This window comes from Lagopus muta, chromosome 10 (assembly GCF_023343835.1).
Source record: "Lagopus muta isolate bLagMut1 chromosome 10, bLagMut1 primary, whole genome shotgun sequence".
In the NCBI taxonomy this organism is placed as follows: Eukaryota; Metazoa; Chordata; class Aves; order Galliformes; family Phasianidae; genus Lagopus; species Lagopus muta.
In genome coordinates this window covers 1,026,750-1,045,649 of record NC_064442.1, presented here as the reverse complement: position 1 = coordinate 1,045,649, position 18,900 = coordinate 1,026,750, and the positions used below count along the sequence as shown (strand labels likewise).

Genomic DNA, 18,900 nt, shown 5'->3' with positions numbered 1-18,900 from the left:
TTTCTACAGTCCCTTCCGGGGACCGCTCCTCCACACCCCCAGCCCGACAGGGGGCGCTCTGACCGCAGGCGGCGCGCTGCGTCGTTACCATAGCAACGCTCGCGGCCTACGCCCCGGGGCGGGGACGGGAGGTGGCGCCCCCGACGTAACGCTGCGTGATGACGCCACGCGGGCGTGCGCGCCGATTGGTTGGATTTGAACAGAACAGGCGCGCGGCCGTCGGGTGAGGCAGCGCGGAGTTTGGGCCCTGCGGCGATCGGCGTCCCCACAGTATGAAGGCGGCGTAAGTCCATCCCGGCCCCTCGGCCGTCATCTCGGTTCGGTTTGTCCCGCTCCCACGCGGTGTCCGAGCCGCCCCTCACGCCTCGTTCCTTCCCCCAGAAGGGCCAAGACCCCACGGAGGCCGGCGCTGAAGAAGGCGTCGCCGCCCGGCCCGAAGGACCCCGTTGGGGTGAGTGCGGAGCTCCGGGGGGCGCCGGGCCGGGCCGTGCAGTGCCGGGCCGTGGCTCAGCCATGTTCTCCCACAGGTGTACTGTAGGGTGCGGCCGCTGAGCTGCCCGGACCAGGAGTGTTGCATCGAGGTGATCAACGAGAGCACGGTGCAGATCCACCCTCCCGACGGATACAGGATATTCCGCAACGGAGAATACCGGGAGGTAACGGCCCGCGGGGCTCTTTTCCCCACTGCCGGGGCTCCTTGGGCCCGGTGCAGGCGGTGCTCTGAGAGAGGTTTCAAATTCCCTTTGGAGCAGAAATGCACCGTTGCCTTCCTTTGGCATCGATATACAGAATCGCTGTACCGATCAGAAGAGTAGAAAAGCCCTCGTAAATCCTTGAGCCCAGCCCTCTGTGCCCAATGCTCGAGTCCCTCCGTGACACATCTCCGTGTTGTGTGGGTGCCTCTGGGGGTGGTGACCCCAGCACTGCATCACTGCTCTTATGGAGCAGAAACGTCTCCTGATATCCAGTCCAAACCTCTTCTGGTGCAACTTCAGGCCATCACCTCTCGTTGCTGTTACTTGAGAGCAGAGGCTGATCCCCACCTCACCACAGCCTCCTTTCAGGGGTTGTAGAAAGTAATGAGGTGTCCCCTGAGCCTCCCCCTGGCTGACAATCCCAGTTCCCTCAGCTGCTCCTCGTAAGGCTCCTTTCCTTTGCAGCTCTGTTGTACTTTTGGATAGGCTTCAGAGTCTCCATGTCCTTCTGTATTCCCTATGTCCAAAAAGGCTTCTGCAGGGTGGAAGGGTGAGAGCAAAAGGGGGAAAAAAAGATAAAACTGGCAAAACTTCTTGAAGGTTTTGTTCACAAAGCTCCGGTTCTTAGAAACTAGCTCTAAACAAAATCAGGCACAAATGAGTTAAGAGTTGGTATGTCTGGTATGTCCTTAAGCTTAGCAAAGAGCGACGTTTCCCTGTGTGTACTGAAGGGGAAAGCTGTAGTTAATGTATAAAGAGAGGAGAGTGGGTGGGTAGTTTCTTCTCCCCTGTAACCAGTGAGATAAGTGAACAGCACAGCGCTGTGCCATGGAGGATCAGAGTATCAGGAAACATTTAGTTACTATGAAGGTGGTCAAATACTGGAATGGGCTTCCTAGCAGGGTGGGTGGTGTCCTGTGGCTGTCAGCGGGCCCTCAGTGATAGGCCTTAACTTTTGGTTAACCCTGATGAGGTCAGGCAGTTGGGTTTGATCTTTGTGGGCTCTTTGTAACCAACCTGTTCTGAAGCGGTGAAATGGTGCGAAGTAGGAAGAAGGTGGCAGGTCACTTATAGCAAGCAACTCTTGTGTTTACTGGAAAGGGGACTTTAGGGCATGTGTTCAGAATGAAGAGCTGGAGTGCTTCAGCTCTGAGCGTGGTTTGGTTGTTGGGAACCTGTGATTAGCCATTTCACAGAGTGCAGTAGTTCTAAGTGAGAGAATCTCTTTCTGTGGGTGTATAATCAAAGAATATTAGGATGTTATAATCACAAAATAAACAAGAGAGTTAGGCAAAGCAGACTATGATAACAAAAAAGGATAAATAGAAGGCTTACCCATATCCTGGGCTCACCCACAAAACACCAGTAGAGGCAATCTCCAGAAGAGATCCTTCCCCAGCTCTTAAATAGGTGTAGGAGGTGTGGAGCCTGGCTGCACCCCTTCTGGCAGCAGAGGTGAATTGCCTTCAGCTGTGCTCCTCTGGCTGACTCATGGCTCACCTCAGGTGATCAATCAGAGGTTCAGGCTGTGACTTAGCAGTTCCCAGGCAGTGGGTAAGGCATAATGAATGTTAGCTGGCATGCAGGATATTTTGTTTCTGAATTTGTGCTGGGAGAATCTGAAGGGATATGAAGTGATGTTTAAATATTTACAAGTGTTTTGAAGAAAAGTGGCTGGATCCGTCCAAGTACGTTGCAAACCTATGACTGGAAACAGGCTGGGCTGGGAAAAGACATGAATTTAAAAGCAAGAATATTAAACTTTGGAATGTGACTTTATCTGTTGCTGGCGTCCTTGGTGTTCCTTCAGTATCTGTGTAAAGGCTGGGGATCAAACAAAAACTTGAGCTTGAAACTGAAGGTTGTGAGCTTCTCTATTTGCACGTGAGGTCAGGCTCCCTGATCACTGTGGTTATTGATAGACATAAGCCCTATGAAACCCAGAGGTTGCTGTTCTTCAATATACAAACTGAAGTGATTATTAAAGAGCTACAGTGGAGCAACTGTGTGTGTTCAAACACAGGTGTAATCTTCAAGTAGTTTGTTCTGTTGAGCTAAGGGAAAAAGAATGAAGCATTTTGAAGCAACGAACCTCTGGGCAGGGAAACTTCAGATTTAGGGTGATGTGTCTTCTTTACTTCAGACACAGTATTCGTTTAAAGAAGTATTTGGTACCCTTGTGGCTCAAAAGGAGCTTTTTGACGCAGTGGCGAAGCCTCTCGTGGAAGATCTCGTTCATGGGAAAAACGGTAAGGGTTTCCTTGTTTCATGTCTCTGTGTGTCTTTTTTTGGTATCGCTATGGTTTTGCATGTCTTAAGGTTTCTTATCCTGTCTAGATAAAATATATATGTATATCATCATATATTTGTGTACATACATCTTATTTGCATATATACATACATCTTATTTGCAATGGAAACAGTTGTGGTTTAGCTCCCCTGTACAACTTCCCTGGGATGCTTTGTATGTCCAGGTATAATTCTTTTGTGCACTGTTAAGTGAAGAAACATGTATTTTTCAGGGGAAAGATGTCAGATACTCTCCTAAAGACTGACTATAGAAACAAATCAATTTGTCCTAGGCACACTTTGATACCTTGAGGTTAATGTCAAGCTCCCCTGTAACAGCCAGAGCAAATCAGGCTGCTGCACCTGGGGCTTAGAGGCTACGTTTGTTTTCACTTCCAAATGCAGGATCCCAAAACAGGGCAGATATTAGCAGTTGAAGTGTGACTCATGCAGGTGCTCAGTACTTGTTTTGACTAAGAGTGGCTTTTGCTGCACTGGGGTGAGCTTACTGATAGATAGCTCAGCAGGAGTCTTTTTTTTTTTCATAAGAATGTTTTACCCAAGAAACAGTGTGAATGTAACTGATGCTTTTTGAGGCTGTGAGCATGATTGCAGGACTCTTCTGTCTTTCCTAGGTCTCCTTTTTACGTACGGAGTAACAGGCAGTGGTAAAACCCACACTATGACCGGATCTCCTGGTGATGGAGGGCTGCTTCCACGGTGTTTGGCCGTGATCTTCAACAGCATAGGGCCGTTCCAGGCCAAGAGATTTGTGAGTAGTTTTGTACCAAATTCTCCACTCTGCTGCTCACAACAACCTAAAGCACTGCTCAGAATGCCTCCTGTGTTAAACAACAGCAGAAGGTAGCCCCAGGAAACTCTGGGTTTCTGAAGCAGGACCACAGAGATGGGCCTGGTATCCAGGACAGGCACATCAAGAAGATGTATGGTCTAACTGTCCTTCTAATTGTTACTCATTTCTTAATTACTTCAGTAAAAAAAAGAAGAGTCTGAGCGAAGATTTTGTGACCTTTGCATCTTGAGACAAATCTCATTCTGTATTTGAAGTAACATAGAAAATGATGTTTTTCTTTTCTTCAGAAGTCTTTTTTTTTTTTAATTCCCAATCCAAATCTATTTGGAACAATACCGGAAGCTTTTTCCTTGCTAGCTTGGCAGCCTTTGTGAAATACTGTTTTGGAAGTACCTGTTTTCTGTCAAATCTACTTGGAATTAGCTAGCAGATTGAGTGTTAGTGAGGGGGTGTGGTATTTGCTGGCTGCCAGACAGCTTGATCAAATCACTTGTCTTTTGCTGGCCAACACCTTATGTTCACTACTGTTTGTCACTGTATTGTCTAAACATGTTCACTGTTCAGGTTTTTAAGCTCGACGACAAGAATGGTGTGGATATTCAATGTGAAGTAGATGCTCTGTTAGAGAGGCAGAAAAGAGACGCCACACCTGTTCCCAAGGCTTCTGGCAAGTAAGTAACTGTTGTAACATGCAGGAAAAAGGAGTTACTGTAAATGTTGTTCTGAAACTGGTTTCAAGTTATCTTGATGTCTTTATCTCATTCTTGTGGGGGGGGGGGGGAAAGAAAACAACAAATAAGCAGAAGACATTCATGGCAGTTTAGTGTGTTATGTTCCATGTAGGGTGGGAAATTGCATAGGGGAATACTTCGATTCTAAGCTTTAGAGTTGAGCGACATGAGGCTTTTTTCTTTTCTTCTTTTTTTTTTTTTCTGGTATCTGTTTCCACATAATGCTATGATTTGACCACATGCAGTAATAGAATGGCCAGGGTTGGAAGGGGCCTCAAGGATCACAAATCTCCAACCCCTTATCACATGCAGGGCCACCAACCTCCACATTTCATAGCAGCCCAGGCTGCCCAGGGCCCCATCCAGCCTGGTCTTGAACACCTCCAGAGATGCACGGTGCATCCACAGCCTCTCTGGGCAGCTGCTCCAGCACCTCCCCACTCTCATAGCAAAGAACTTTCCCCTGACATCCAACCTCAATCTTCCCTCCTTCAACTTAAAACCATTTCCCCTTGTTCTGCTATTATCTACCCTTGTAAAGAGTTGACTCCCCTCCTGTTTATATAGGGTACTATGAAGTTAAACTTGAGGATGTTTTGTAAAATAGAGAGACTGTGAGTGGTGTATGATTGCAATGTTAACTGTCCAGAAATTTTGCTTCTTTCTGGAGCTGAGTGCAGCAGTACTGGGTAGATGGATCTGTCTATTTCACTTCTTCTGAGTGCACCTGAAACTGGATATGTTGGCTTTAGTTCCTAACGCGTTTCTCTCCTCCAGTCACACCAACTGTCAGTTAGCTTGGTGCTTTGGCTGCTCAGCCAAGGTAGCTGGCTGTGCCTCATCACAATCCCTTACTGTGTGTGATCAACAGACGACAGGTGGATCCAGAGTTTGCTGATATGATCAACGTGCAAGATCACTGCAAAGTGGAAGAAGTTGATGAAGATAATGTCTACAGTGTCTTTGTCTCCTACATCGAGATCTACAACAACTACATTTATGACCTCCTGGAAGATACTTCGTTTGACCTGATAAAACCCAAGTTAGTAGGAATAACTTGGATATTAATAATAATTATATTAGTTATTATAATTATAATATATATAATAATTAGGGAGGTGAAGCTTTTGTGAGGATTGCATGTCTTTGTGACTGTAGTCTCTGCAAATCTGGCTCAGTTCAGGTGAATTGCTTCCAAAAATCACAGAGAATGAGGTGATGCCTAAGGAATCCAGACAATGGTATCAAAGTGCTCTGAGTTGTTCTGTTGCTGCTAAGATTTAGTGCTTGTTTTCCTAATGTAACGAAAGATAAAGAAGTCAATATTTAATTTTTTAGGCAGCATTGTATCCTACTGAGTTTTTAAGTCTCTTGGAGCTATTCTGCAAGTGCTATTCCTAGCTTGTGACCACGGCTTGAAGAGCAGGCTGTTCCATAGCTGGCATTTTCCTCTGGAAAACTGCATATTGGGCAAAAGCTTGTGTATTATTTCCATTTGGTGCCAATCATTTCCTTAGCAACAGAGATGAATAGTCTCAAGTGAAATTCTGGATGCTTTTTTGGAAAGGTATCTACTTGGTGATCCAGGACCAGTGAATCTTGTGATCTTTGGAAAGGCAGTCTGTAAATCAAACTTACTTGACCGTATCCAAGAAAGTTATGTGTATCTCCTTGTACGTGGGTTAATTAAGGAGATGGCCAATCTACAAAGTCTAAACTAGAGTGAAGCAAGTCGTTATGAAAGGGAGATGACAACACCTTCATCCCACAACCCGTTGTGCACGCGCAACAGGGAGGGCTCTGCGTCCAACGAACTCTGCGTAAGGAATCTGTATGGAACTCCAGGACAGCTACTGTCTGTGTATCAGTTCAGCCTGTGTCTGTAGCACCAGTTCTCCAGGCAGGTGCAGGTCAGGCAGATCTGTCCCCCTTGCACCCGCTGCACTGGACAAACCCTGCCTGCTTTGTAACCTTACTTGGGTTACAGAGTGCGTTGATCACATCGAAACGCAGAGCATTCTGCTTGGTACTGCTTTGAAATGGGTTTGAGTATCTGAATGCTTTCTAAATAGGAATGAAATTTGGTTTAGCTTGTTGCTTATCATATCCAGAAATCAGCCTAGGAAAAGCCTTGGATAATCTCCATTTACGGAAGGTGCAGTGCATTAAAAATGAAAAGATCTTGGACATGGGCTGAAGGACTTAATATTTCTAATCCTGTTTTTTTGGTAGGTGGAACAATTGCAACACTCCTGTGCGAAACGGTGACTTTATGTATGTGCCTGAGCAAATTACTCCCACTACTGAAGAGTGATTTTTTTCAGTAGAAGCAGAAAATAAACTGACTCCTTGTCTCTACATTGCTTTACTAGTGAACGTAGAACGCTGTTGAAACCATCTTGCTTCTATATGAGCCATATGCATGTAGTAAAGCAATAGCTGCCACACAAACCAATGATTTCCTGTAAGAATTGCAATTAAACGTGGCTTCTAAATTAGTAGCTGGAGTGTAACTAACCTTGGCTGAGTGTGTGTCCTTGTACTTCTGCTTCCATCTGCTGTGTGATGTATTTAGAGTGAATCGTGTACTTAAATAAAAGAGATCTTACATGAGATGATATACTACTGCATATCCAGCTCCACTGAAACTTTGCTTTCCTTTCTTCCTTGCCCTCAAGACCTCCACAATCCAAAATGCTTCGTGAGGACCAGAATCACAACATGTATGTCATGGGGTGCACAGAAGTAGAGGTGAAATCCACGGAGGAAGCTTTTGAAGTCTTTTGGAAAGGTAAATAGTCTTGAGATGTAACTTAAAAGATTGTGTGTCTGTGTGGAGTTTACATTACCATGCTGGAAACAAAGTGACTTTGGTAGGTGGCAAATCTGTTGCATGAAGCAGGTGTTTGGAGGGAAAGGTCATTCTTCCAAACAGGGCAAAAGAAGAGGCGTATTGCAAACACTCAGCTGAATCGGGAATCCAGTCGATCTCATGGAGTTTTCACGATCAAGTTGGCTCAGGCACCTCTGGATGCAGATGGAGATAATGTGCTGCAGGTAAATTCTGGGGCATGCTGTCAGAGGAGAAGTGTGTGTGTGTGTGTGTGTGTGTGTGTGGATGTAGAAGTGAGAAAGAGTGGTGAATCTTGCAGTGTGGCCTACTGACTTAAACTTATGCTATTGAACCTCACATACTTTTGGTGAAGTGAATCAAAATTACAGAGTTTCTAAAGTATTTAGTTTCTCTCCTTCCTGTAAATAGAGCAGCAAAGTGAGCAGCAAAGCTGCTTTTTCATTTACTCTTCCTCTGTTTTGAGCCAAACACCTTAACGTGAGAGTATGACTTAGAGGCTTTGGACAAGAGTGCTTAATATAATCTATCTCGTGCCACAAGACAAAGGATTTGATAAACTTGTTCACAAAAACCCTATGAGGCATTTATTAAGGGCTATAAAAACACTCTCAATCTTAGTCTGAAGGTGTAATATGTGTTTAAATGTGCTGGCTTGTGTTTGTGAGGGATGTTCCCCTGCACCCTGCCCACCCAGCGCCGCCTTACAAGGCAGAGAATATAGAGCTAATAATTAGCCTAACCTAATTTCTTTCCCATAACAGGAGAGGGAACAGATTACTTTAAGCCAGCTGTCCTTAGTTGATCTGGCTGGAAGTGAAAGGACCAACAGAACAAAAGCTGAAGGGAGCAGGTTGCGAGAAGCAGGTATGTACCGTGTTCAGACTGCCTGTGAGTTGTATGGGCTAGGCTGTGCATGTGTTAATCTTGTCTCCTGGTAAAGAAACCATGAGAAGATTCATTAAGTGTTCTGTTATGATGTTTGGTTATCTCATTTGATGGTCTTCAATCCTCCAGCTTGGAAACTGGAATTTTTGGCAGCATTTGTTGCATTTGTGTGTGCTTCAGATTACTTGGAAAGGCTGTCAGTAACAATTGGCTTACGGGTACAGACAGTTTATCTTAAAAACAAATAAACATTCCAACATTTGGAAATAAGATGCAAATAGCTGCTTACAGAGATGTTTTTATATTTTAAGGTAATATTAATCAGTCATTAATGACATTAAGAACATGTATTGAAGTTCTACGGGAAAACCAGAAGTATGGAACAAATAAGGTATGCAACCTGCCATTCATTCAGTTATCTCTTGAATAAGCTGGTGTGATAAAAGCTTACTAGAACTTCCTTCTGCTTTGTTTTAAGATGGTGCCCTACAGAGATTCCAAACTGACTCATCTCTTCAAGAACTATTTTGATGGTGAAGGCAAAGTGCGTATGATTGTATGCGTAAACCCTAAAGCTGAGGACTACGAGGAAAGCCTGGTAACTTTCTTGCAGTCCTTATCCTTGCCTACTCTCACAGCTAGCTCTGAATTACTGTACTAGTTTAGTAGGTGGCAGGGATGATAACTTACACTGTCTGAATACTTCAGGCAATCAGATGTAATGCAGGGCAAATGTGCCCTCGAAGTCTTAATTTTGCCTCTCAAAAGTGCTTGTGTGCAACATAGGAAGTTTCTCTTACTTACAGCAGTCCCAATAGCTGTATTTAGGTGCTTTATCCCCACTAGGACAATATTTGCAAGAACTTGAGATATCTGCACAGTCAGATTTGAGGAATGAAGGGAGGGAAGGTGTTACTAGGGAGGGATTTTTAGGTGCTGTACTTCAGATTTGCAAGCTGGGAAACACTTCAGATTCAATGTCGATAACGTCTCTGCTAAAACTTCTGTTGATGTAAGGTATCGCTTCCAAACTTGCTTTGGGTAGCTGCTGTTTTATGGCATTGCTGAGCTTGCCTCTGTCCTTTTGCAGCAAGTCATGCGTTTTGCAGAGATGACGCAGGAGGTGGAGGTTGCGAGGCCTGTGGACAGACCGCTGTGCGGCCTAACGCCGGGACGGCGCTTCAGGAACCAGGCCTTCAGAGACGAGCTGGCCAGGAAACTGGAGATCCGAGGTGGCCCAATTAATGAAGGTAAACAGGAGGACGCAGAGTGTTCGCAGCAAGTGCCTTTTTGTCTGTTCTTAGGGGCTGAAGGCTTCTTTAAGTATAAGCTTGAGCCTTGAGGACACACAAGGAGCTGTTAGTGGTGAGCTTTCTCTGTTGTAGCTGCACCTGAATTGCTCTTCTCATGCTGTGCTACTGTTTACACAGTAATTGGGCTTAAGCTACAATTCTCACAGTAATTCTTTGTTGTTGTTGATGAGCTGAATTCAGGGTCCCTTTACTGCAACTCTGGAAAAGAGATTGTGTTGAAGATAATGCTTCGATGCTTTTGTAGGCTCTGGGTTTACTTTAGAAATGAGGACTCGCCTGGAGGTATTGTAAGGAATGAATAAAAAATGTCACTTTTAATCTCTTCTCAGTACTGTCATCTATTCAGAAAACATGTAGTTGCCATTAATAATTCTACACTCTGTCTCCTTCATAATTCTGTGGAATGATCTGTGGCTATGTGTTGTCAAATGAGAACTTTGTTCTCTAGCTTGCTGACAGACTTCCTTGGCTTTAAATCTTACAGAAACAGAAGAGCAATCTGCTTCAGAAATACTTTTGCAGAACTTTCCTCCCTTGCCTTCATGTGAGCTATTGGATATTAATGATGATCAAACACTTCCAAAGCTTATTGAAGTCCTGGAAGAACGCCATAAACTACGACAAAAGTTTTCGGAGGAGTTTGCCAGAAACGGTAAGAATTTGAGCACTGATGTAGAGCTCGATTTTTGGTGCCCTCACTGCTGCTCAAGCACCTCTTCTGTACTAATATGGAATAATTACCTTGTCTAGGTTAATGGCTTAAAAACGCTTTCACTGAGGTAATGAAGTAGCTGGTAGTGTCGAGTCAGTAGGAGAAAGAAAGGATGAGAAAGTAATGTTGAATCTCTTGCAGTACTTACATTCAGAACTGCGTTGCGAGAACTTGATTCCAACATTATGTCCAAAGAAAACTATTTTCAAGGAAAGTTGTCTGAGAAAGAGAAAATAATAACAGGACAGAAAGCAGAGTTAGAACACCTGGAGAAGAAAATTAAGACTTTGGAATACAAGGTTAGTTTTCTTTCATTGTTCTGAGCTATGCAGCTCCTAAGCATGAAAAGCTTTTTCTGTCTAGCTCTTGGCAATCTTCTTCACATCATAAGATACATCATAAGCACAAGCAGACGTAACCTGCATTTCTGGGTTTAGATGGTTGTGTTGCCTGGGGGCATAGCAAAGTTCTTCCTCTCTTCTTCCAGGTTGAGATTTTAGAGAAAACTGCTACAATTTATGAAGAAGATAAGCGTCATCTTCAGCAAGAATTAGAGAGCAAGAGCCAGAAGCTGCAACGTCAGGTTTCTGACAAGCGCAGGTTGGAGGCACGGCTGCAAGGCATGGTTGCTGAAACAACCACGAAATGGGAGAAGGAGTGTGTGAGTATATTGCCCTGTGTGAGAGCTGCCTGAAGGAGTAGTGCTGGAGGGAGCTGGGGAGCTTGATTGCTTTTCAAGGTTTTTCTTTGTTTTCTTGATGCTGTTAAGAGTGAAGCTGCATTTGGCTTTTAATTGAGGACTTGAGCAGATGTTTTCTTCCTAAATTTTATAAATGTTGTATGATAGGATGAATTCCTCAAGGGCCCATGATGCAGCTAGAGCAGCTCTCTTGCGCACTTAGTTTTGGTATCTGGCACTTGTTCTTTTGGGTGTATGGCTCTCTGAGGAGTGAATCTTTTGTTCTGGCAGCTGTCAGGAGAAGCCTAATATCAGGCTTTCCCCATTGTCTTCATGTAAACTCTTGTTCAGATACTGCACTTTGTGAGCAGTAAGGAAAGGAAGTCTGAGGAATTAATTTAAGCTACTACAGGACTGTTTACTTCTTCAGGGCTATCGACAGATCTACAGTTAGGCAGTGCTCTGATTCGCCCTCATTGTTGCCCTCAGTGCTGTTCCTCATAAATCATTCCCTGATTTAGGAAGCAAAGTATTTATGGCATTAGATGTAACCTTGGCAGTCTGTCTTGTTAGTTTGGTACATCATTACTTTGACCAGCTTCTATCTCAGAGGGAGAGAATATCTTTCCATGTGGAGTATAGAATTATCTACACACTTGTAGCCCAAATAGTCTGTGTTTGTGTGAAGTTCTTCATGCTTTTCTTCTCTTTATCTTTGTAGGAGCGTCGTGTAGCTGCAAAGCAGCTGGAAATGCAGAACAAACTTTGGGTCAAAGATGAAAAACTGAAGCAGCTGAAGGCCATTGTTACTGAATCAAAGAGTGAAAAGCCTGAGAGGCCTTCACGGGAGAGAGAGAGAGAGAAGCCTATTCAGAGATCAGTCTCTCCACCACCAGTACCTGTAAGTTGCCTTTAAAGCACTTCTTGGTAAAGGGACAAGTGTACTTCTAAGAATGAACTAAAATGCAGAGCGCTTTTCTCTAGTGGCTAGAAAACGTTTCCCAAGCACAGAATTTGGATGTTTAAACTGCTTTTGAATTCTTCTTCTCCTCTTGTATTTATATTGTTGTATTTTATTTGTGCTCCTACTTTCCTAATGCCTTCGGCATTGAAGAACATCTGATTCTCAGTGCTGTCACTGCTCTCCAAAACCAGAAATTCGGGTAGCTACGCTGAGTATCGACTGCGTGCAGTGGCACTGTCTTATTGCCTTGTGAGTTGATAGTTCTGTGTCGTTAACTTTCCCATTCTCTTTAGCCTTCTGGTAACTTTATCACTCAGGTTCCTAACAGCCAGCGGCTTGTGAGCAACCAGCAGCTGCACAGACGTTCAAATTCCTGTAGCAGCATTTCTGTGGCTTCCTGCGTTATGGAATGGGAGCAGAAAACCCCTTCACACAAGCATACCGGTGGCAATTCTAAAACAAGGACTAGACAACAAGAACCAGGACAAAGTAGAGACTGTAACACCTCAGACAGAAGGCGAGGGATGTGCTGGACTGGAATCACTGAGGTTCCCAAACGTAGAGATGAGCTAGAGATAGAAGAGGATCAATGCTGCAGGGTTAGTGCTGCTCCTGTCAAAAGCTACGTGTAGTGTTAGTGTGGCTCAGAAGTCCATCACAGCTGCTCCTTACGTTGGGTGTAAAAGAGACTTTTGAATTTTCCCCTGAACGTATTTCTCACAGGGCAGTGCTGTTCCCAAGCTGAGTCTCACTATTACTCTTTAAATCTTTGATTTGGCATTTAAAAATCTTTGGAAAGCATTTCTGTTTCTCATTAGTGTGTAGATAGCTGTGGAAAGGAACTCTGAACTAACCGGGCCTTTTTTTTTTTTCTAGCTCTAAGTGTCTTTGTTTTAATTTGTGTCTGTCTCCTCAAATCTGTCTTACAGCCTGTAACTTACCACAGTCCTTTTTGGGCAGCTTAAAAGGTGGTCTTATGAGCCAGCCACATGCAAATATCTACTAGAAATAGTGCTTGGACAAATTTCTCACTTGAGTAGCTGTTAACTTTTGCTCTCCTAGAATAGTCTTTCCAATGTTTCACATCTGCATTAGAACTGGGGGGGCTTTGCTTATAGTCGAGAGATGCTTTTTCATTAAATTGCTGTGTGCAAATGTCTGTATGGTGGTGTCTCTGTCGTGATGTAACTGTCACAGTGGCTCAGGTAAATCCGTGAGGATTGTATTACATCCTGCTCCCAGGATCAGAGCCCGTGAGAGGGCTTCCCGAGAAGGGAGAAGCTTATCATGGTGTTTTACTTTGGGTATTGTTTTCAGAATTCCTGCTGCTTGCTAGTCCCAGCCCTCTGAAGTGTGGGACGTGGTTTAAACAGATGCTGTTCCAATTAACTAAAACACAAATCACCAGCATCAGGTTATGGGAGGTGTTCTCTCCCACAATAAAACGTGACTGGTGGTAATGTCTTCCTTTGGACTTAATTTCCAGATTTCTAGGGCAGAGTTACACTTCTCCACTAAAAAGAGGAGAGATCTTGAGTGTTTTATTCCTAATTTTCCACGTAAAACAACTTTGGAAGCCATGAATCTCTAGATACATTTAATCTTTAGAAGCTGCTTTAGCTCTGTAAGAGCTCAACCTGCAAAGGACACAGCTAGCCTCATCTCTATTGCTGAGAGAAATCCCAATTGCTGTGCATCACCTGAAAGCACAGTGAAGGGATTTGCACTCATAGCTTTGGGTTATTTAACATCACTGTGATTCACAGAGAGCTGTACACTAGTGAGCAAACAGAACAGAGGGAGCCTGCAGCATTCTTTTCAAATGCCCGTTTGGGGATTTTGAAAGGACCCAGGTTTTTAAACAAACTGTTTTCTGGTTTACCTGAGCAACTGGCAACGTTCATGAATGTAAGTTACAGATTTGTGAACCTCCTGCTTCTTGTGGATTTCCAGCAGCTGGGCTCACAAGCAGAAATGCTAGCAATGGGCACTCTTCCTTTTTCTCTGCTTTTAATACTTCTGAGTAAACAGAGGCTTTGTGTCTTCCACAGCTGTTGAAAAGTCATACTCAACCTGTTTCCTTTGCTACATCAAGATTACATCTTGATCCATTAGTGCATCTGTGGCAGCACTTCCAAATCTATCTTTTCAGGTCGGTTAATATGTTTGTGGCAATCAGATCAGGGGAATCTGGGAGGAGTGCTGCCAAAGAGAAAGATGTTCTCCTTGAGGAAACCCTGTCATGTGGGGAATGCAACCAATTGGATGAAACGACATCAAATTAGTGGGAAATAATTGGCACAGAAATAAAATCCATTAAGCATTTTTGCAAGGCTCACGGTAACAGTACGTTTCAGGGTGGATTCTGAAAGGAACAAAGCTTTGATCTTCAGATAAATGCATCTTAACCAGACCTGCAAAAATCAGTTTTGCTAATGATGATCCTTTGAGAAGCTTGCTGTGTGCTGATTTCTTGTGATTCTCTTCCCACTCTGATCAGAACACACCTCCAGTTCGTCTCAGACGCAGACGGTCGCGCTCAGCTGGGGAGAGATGGGTAGATCATAAGCCACCTTCTAATCTGCCCACTGACACAGTCATGCAGCCTCATGTCCCTCATGCCATCACAGTGGCAGCTGCAAGTGAAAAGGCACTAGCTAAGTGTGACAAGTACATGCTGACGCACCAGGAGCTAGCCTCTGATGGGGAGATTGAAACAAAACTAATTAAGGTAAAGCAAACACCTCCGTGGTGAACTTGTGATAACCCTGTCGAATCCTATTTCTGGCAATATGTTTGTGCTATGGGCTCGTGCCTTGCAGAAAGGTGTGTTTGACTGCATGTGCTAAGGGAATGGACTTGCAAGTTTTGTGCTGCCGAATTCAAGGGAGGTTTTAGAGTCTGAGAATGCTTTTCTTGAACTTTGTCATTATTTTATGTATGCATCATCATCACATAATTATTACTTGAAAGTAATGAAGGTTTGTTTTCCCCTCTAGTAAAACACAACAATCCATCCATAATGAAAGTTTCTAAGACTTGTGACTGCATCTCACCTTGCAGAGTTGCTCTTGTTGGAATGGTATTTGATTTAGGTGGCTGCAGTGATGGATGCTCAGATGCTCCATAGCAGAATTCCTGGAATGCAACTAATGAGCAATTTGGGGGGATGACTTAAGCTTTGAACTCTTGCAGATGTATGCTTACTAACTTGAAGGAAAGCTGTAGCAGTAAGTGCTTAAGTTTTCATGTGAAAACTGACAGTGCAGCTGGCACAGGAACCTCGTGGCTGTAACTTCTTAACTGCTTTTGGCTCCCAGGGTGATGTTTTCAAAACCAGAGGTGGTGGACAGGCTGTGCAGTTCACAGAGATAGAGACTCTGAAGCAAGAATCTCCAACTGGGTGAGTTGTGCCCTTAACTTTGGGCTCTGGTTCTGTTGGTAATGTATAACTGTGGTACTTGGTGTGTAACTGATTCTGGTCCAAATGGTTGAGTAAATAGTAGTTGTGGCTAACTCAAAATCATATGAAAGTAACTTTGAAGAGCTCTTAGGCACTGATGGCCCATCTGCTGTTGAGAGAAAAAGCACTTAATTGAAAAACTACACAATGTATGCTGTTGTGCATGAGAATCTTGTAGATTCTTTAAAGAAACTGACATTCCTGTAACATCTTCTTGTTCTTCCCCATCCTTGTCTTACAGTCGAAAGCGAAGATCGTCGCCTTCCAATGCTGATCCACCAGAGGATGCTGCAGACTCTGAATGGACAGATGTGGAAACCAGAGTAAGCTACAAAGGAGGGAGAGAGATCTCATGTTTGATCTCAATGAGGGCTTGGAGTAGTGTTCGTAGCTGGGTCGGGTCAGGGTTAGAGACTGACTGTCTGTGTCTTCTCAGTGTTCTGTGGCAGTGGAAATGAGGGCAGGATCTACCCTTGGACCTGGATATCAGCATCATGCTCAGCCCAAGTAAGTGCCTCTCCTCTCTACTTGGTGCATTGTTCTCTTTCCTGGTAACTCCGAAGGTGAGACAACCCTTTTTTTTCCCCTTCACCTTGTTGCCCTTCCTGCTTTGGGTTTGTGATGCATACGTTTTTATTATACTGTGAAGTGAACAGGCTTGTTGAGTGTTGGAAACACTGGCAGTACAGATCTGTAGGGGACTTCTACCCAGAAGATGTGTTCTGGCACGTTCTCTGGCATTTAGTGCTGTGAGCAGAACGTCAGGTTTGATCTTGTCCTGCTGCAGCAATTCAGAGTGCTCTTAGCTGGACTGCAAAAAGCTGGGGAGTGCAGCATGCCTGGCAGGTCACAACTGGAGTGGGATCAAAGGTGACAGTGGCATAGGATTGCACTGTCCTTCTCCAGTCCCTCGAGCCTTTATCAGATTCTGATGTAGTTAAAACAAAACCTTCATCTTTGTCTCTTTAGATAAATTGCCATGAGGTTACAGATACCTCACCATTCATTTTGGTGCCTCAGCTGAGGGAATCATTGGATATGCTTAATAGCATACCTGAATGCAGCTAATATTTTAGCTGCTACCTGCAATGCAACTGCTAAGAGATCTGCTGAGGAAGCATGGGCTTTAGTCATGCCAGAAGAATCTTTCTTCCTCTTGACGTGCATGGATAAATCTGAGTTGGTCAGGGCTCTCATCCATCTTTAATGTGATGGGGTCAGAGCTGCAGTTACACAGCACCCATACCAGATCAGAAGCCTCAGTTTGTAGAAGTTGAAACGATGTACTTGAAGTTGGTGCCTAACTCTTCAACCAGACATCGTAAAAAAAATAAATCTCTTGCCTGTAAAAGAAACGTTGCACATGATCTGGTCTTGCTAAACTAGATGTTGCAGAACAGAACTAAGTACCCAGGCCTGGACTCTTGCAGATAGGTGCTGGCAGTGCTGTGGAAGTCACCTGTTCAACTCAAGGGAAGACAATTTGCAGCTTTGCAAGACATGTTTACAGGGAGGAGAGAGGGCTGGAGAAGTAAAGAGGTTTCTACAAAGCCAAAGCAACCCAAACTGAGTATCTTTGGAATCCAACTAGTAAGAATTAGTGAAGCACAGCTTCTCATCTCTTGTGTGATGTGTGTTATTTGTACGAAAAGGGTTCAGGACTGTAGTGGCAAGGTGTTCCGGGGAGTTTCAGAAATGAGTGGTTGCTGTTCTGGGTAAGGGCCCAAATGTTGCTGTTCTCACAGAACCTGTCCAGGCTGGCTGCTGCTACTGGCAGCCTTGCAGCAGCCTTACAGTACTGTAGTCAATCCTGTAGTTTTCCCATGTATTGAACTGCAACTTCTATTTGTTTAAAGTTAAAAAATTGAAATAAAACTTACTTTTAAGCTATTTTAAAAACGAGAAAACAGAATTCGCCTGTTTCTGGGTAAATAAGTTCTTTAGTTTGCTTGCAGTGTTTCTCAGCACAGGAAGTGCATTAAATTTATGCACGCAGCAGTACAAATAAATGAGTTATTGACTGCTGTTACAGCAAACGACTGCTGTGTAAGATCTGAAAGTTGTTTGATTGCCTTCTTTTCTTCTAGGCGAAGAAAGCCATGACCTTAACGTCCTGCTGCGCTGGGATCCCGTTGATTTTTATCACTTACCTGCTGCCAGTGTTAAACTAACTGCTTTGTCATCACTACCATCTTGTATTTTTTTAATACTGGCCTATGCTGGGCAGTGGTTACATGGAAAATACTTCTTGCAAACCTGAGGAGGCGAGTGGTGCAAATACTTTCAGTGGGAGGTTCTGCCATTGCGCCCTGTGGGCTTCTGAAGAAACCCTTCTGTCTTGTATTTGTGAAGCCCTCATTACTAAGCTGTATCTTCTATAGAGTAACGACACGAGGCTTCTGCCTTGCATGTGTTTCAGCTCTCCATAGGATGTACCTGTGCTCTGGTCACTGTCCCTTTCTTGTCAGGCGCTCTGTTTTGAAGAGATGTAAATGCTGCAATTTACTCAGACGCAGTGATGCACTTTACGAGTGTTCCTATGCCATTTCATGTATTGTAGCCAGCAGCAGCTTGGTATTCTAAATTTCTTTACCCTTTATTTAATATACGAATCAGCTTGTGAAATCAATTTTAATCTCAATCTTCTAGTCTTCGTGGCAACAAAACGAGAATACCAAGATGATGAGTAATGATGACTTGACGTCATGGCTACTTTATTTTGTGGTGCAAATGAGTAAATATTTTACATCTGTAGATATGGGGTAAAAGAGTGATGTGCTCACTGATACGGTGATGACTTTTCTATATGTGGCTCTGCATGTTAAAATAAAGACTTCTGTTCAGTGGCTCTTACTGGTCATGTTTTCCTTACACCACTGTATGCTAAACTACAAAAGCCAAGGTAAGCCCTGCAGTTTGCTTTGCTTTTCTTTTCTTGGAGAGATTTTGTGAGTTTGATCTAAATGGGCAAATCCTGTACTGTCATGGAGCAGTGGGAAGCTCTGGCATGGCAAGCCAGTGCCACTAGGTGGTGTGAAATAACCGCTGTGGGGTGCTGGCCTTGGAATGCTGCGCTCAGCTGCCCTGCACGGAGGTTGGCTTTGCCCTGAATTCCTCTTTTGAGCACTGCTGAGTTCTGGGGCATTGCTAACCTGTGCACTGTGTCCTCGCTGCCACACATCTCCTGCCTTGGACAGGAAGGGCAGCCAGCAGAAATAAGAGGCAAAGAAACTCGTCAAGGCTGTACTCCTCTTTCAAGTGTTTAAATTAACTCCTTTACGTGCAGCAAAATGATTTGGCTGCTATTAACGATAAGCAAGCGATCAAAGGCATGATCTCTTTGATTTAGATTCAGTCACCCTGTCATCAGCATAAATCGTACTGAGAGTGGGGAAACCTGGGAGGGAGCCTTGGGAAAGTGTTCAGAACTTTGTGAAAGAAAGCAGTAGCTGCACAACGTGGCTTCATCTGGGTTGCTTCAAAAGCAACATGAATGAGGAG

At 44.1% G+C, this 18,900-nt stretch overlaps 1 protein-coding gene across 7 annotated transcripts; it reads left to right on the top strand.

Moving 5' to 3' along the window:
• The first annotated feature begins 64 nt into the window (after positions 1 to 64).
• KIF23 (kinesin family member 23) lies at positions 65 to 18,241 on the top strand. 7 transcript variants are annotated; one of them, XM_048956291.1, is made up of 24 exons: positions 65 to 283; positions 385 to 451; positions 528 to 656; positions 2,839 to 2,944; positions 3,620 to 3,756; positions 4,363 to 4,469; positions 5,401 to 5,571; positions 6,762 to 6,803; positions 7,208 to 7,320; positions 7,465 to 7,586; positions 8,145 to 8,247; positions 8,580 to 8,659; positions 8,747 to 8,866; positions 9,359 to 9,518; positions 10,066 to 10,233; positions 10,435 to 10,592; positions 10,781 to 10,954; positions 11,694 to 11,873; positions 12,254 to 12,535; positions 14,437 to 14,667; positions 15,257 to 15,339; positions 15,641 to 15,722; positions 15,836 to 15,906; positions 17,487 to 18,241. In XM_048956291.1, the coding sequence occupies exons 1-24, from the start codon at positions 273 to 275 to the stop codon at positions 17,500 to 17,502; spliced, it is 2,913 nt and encodes a 970-aa protein (XP_048812248.1). In that variant the 5' UTR covers positions 65 to 272; the 3' UTR covers positions 17,503 to 18,241. The 7 variants fall into 7 exon arrangements, with proteins under 7 accessions (XP_048812248.1, XP_048812247.1, XP_048812254.1 ...); XM_048956290.1 differs by having other exon boundaries at positions 382 to 451; XM_048956297.1 differs by having other exon boundaries at positions 382 to 451; positions 12,230 to 12,535.
• Positions 18,242 to 18,900: the final 659 nt, after the last annotated feature.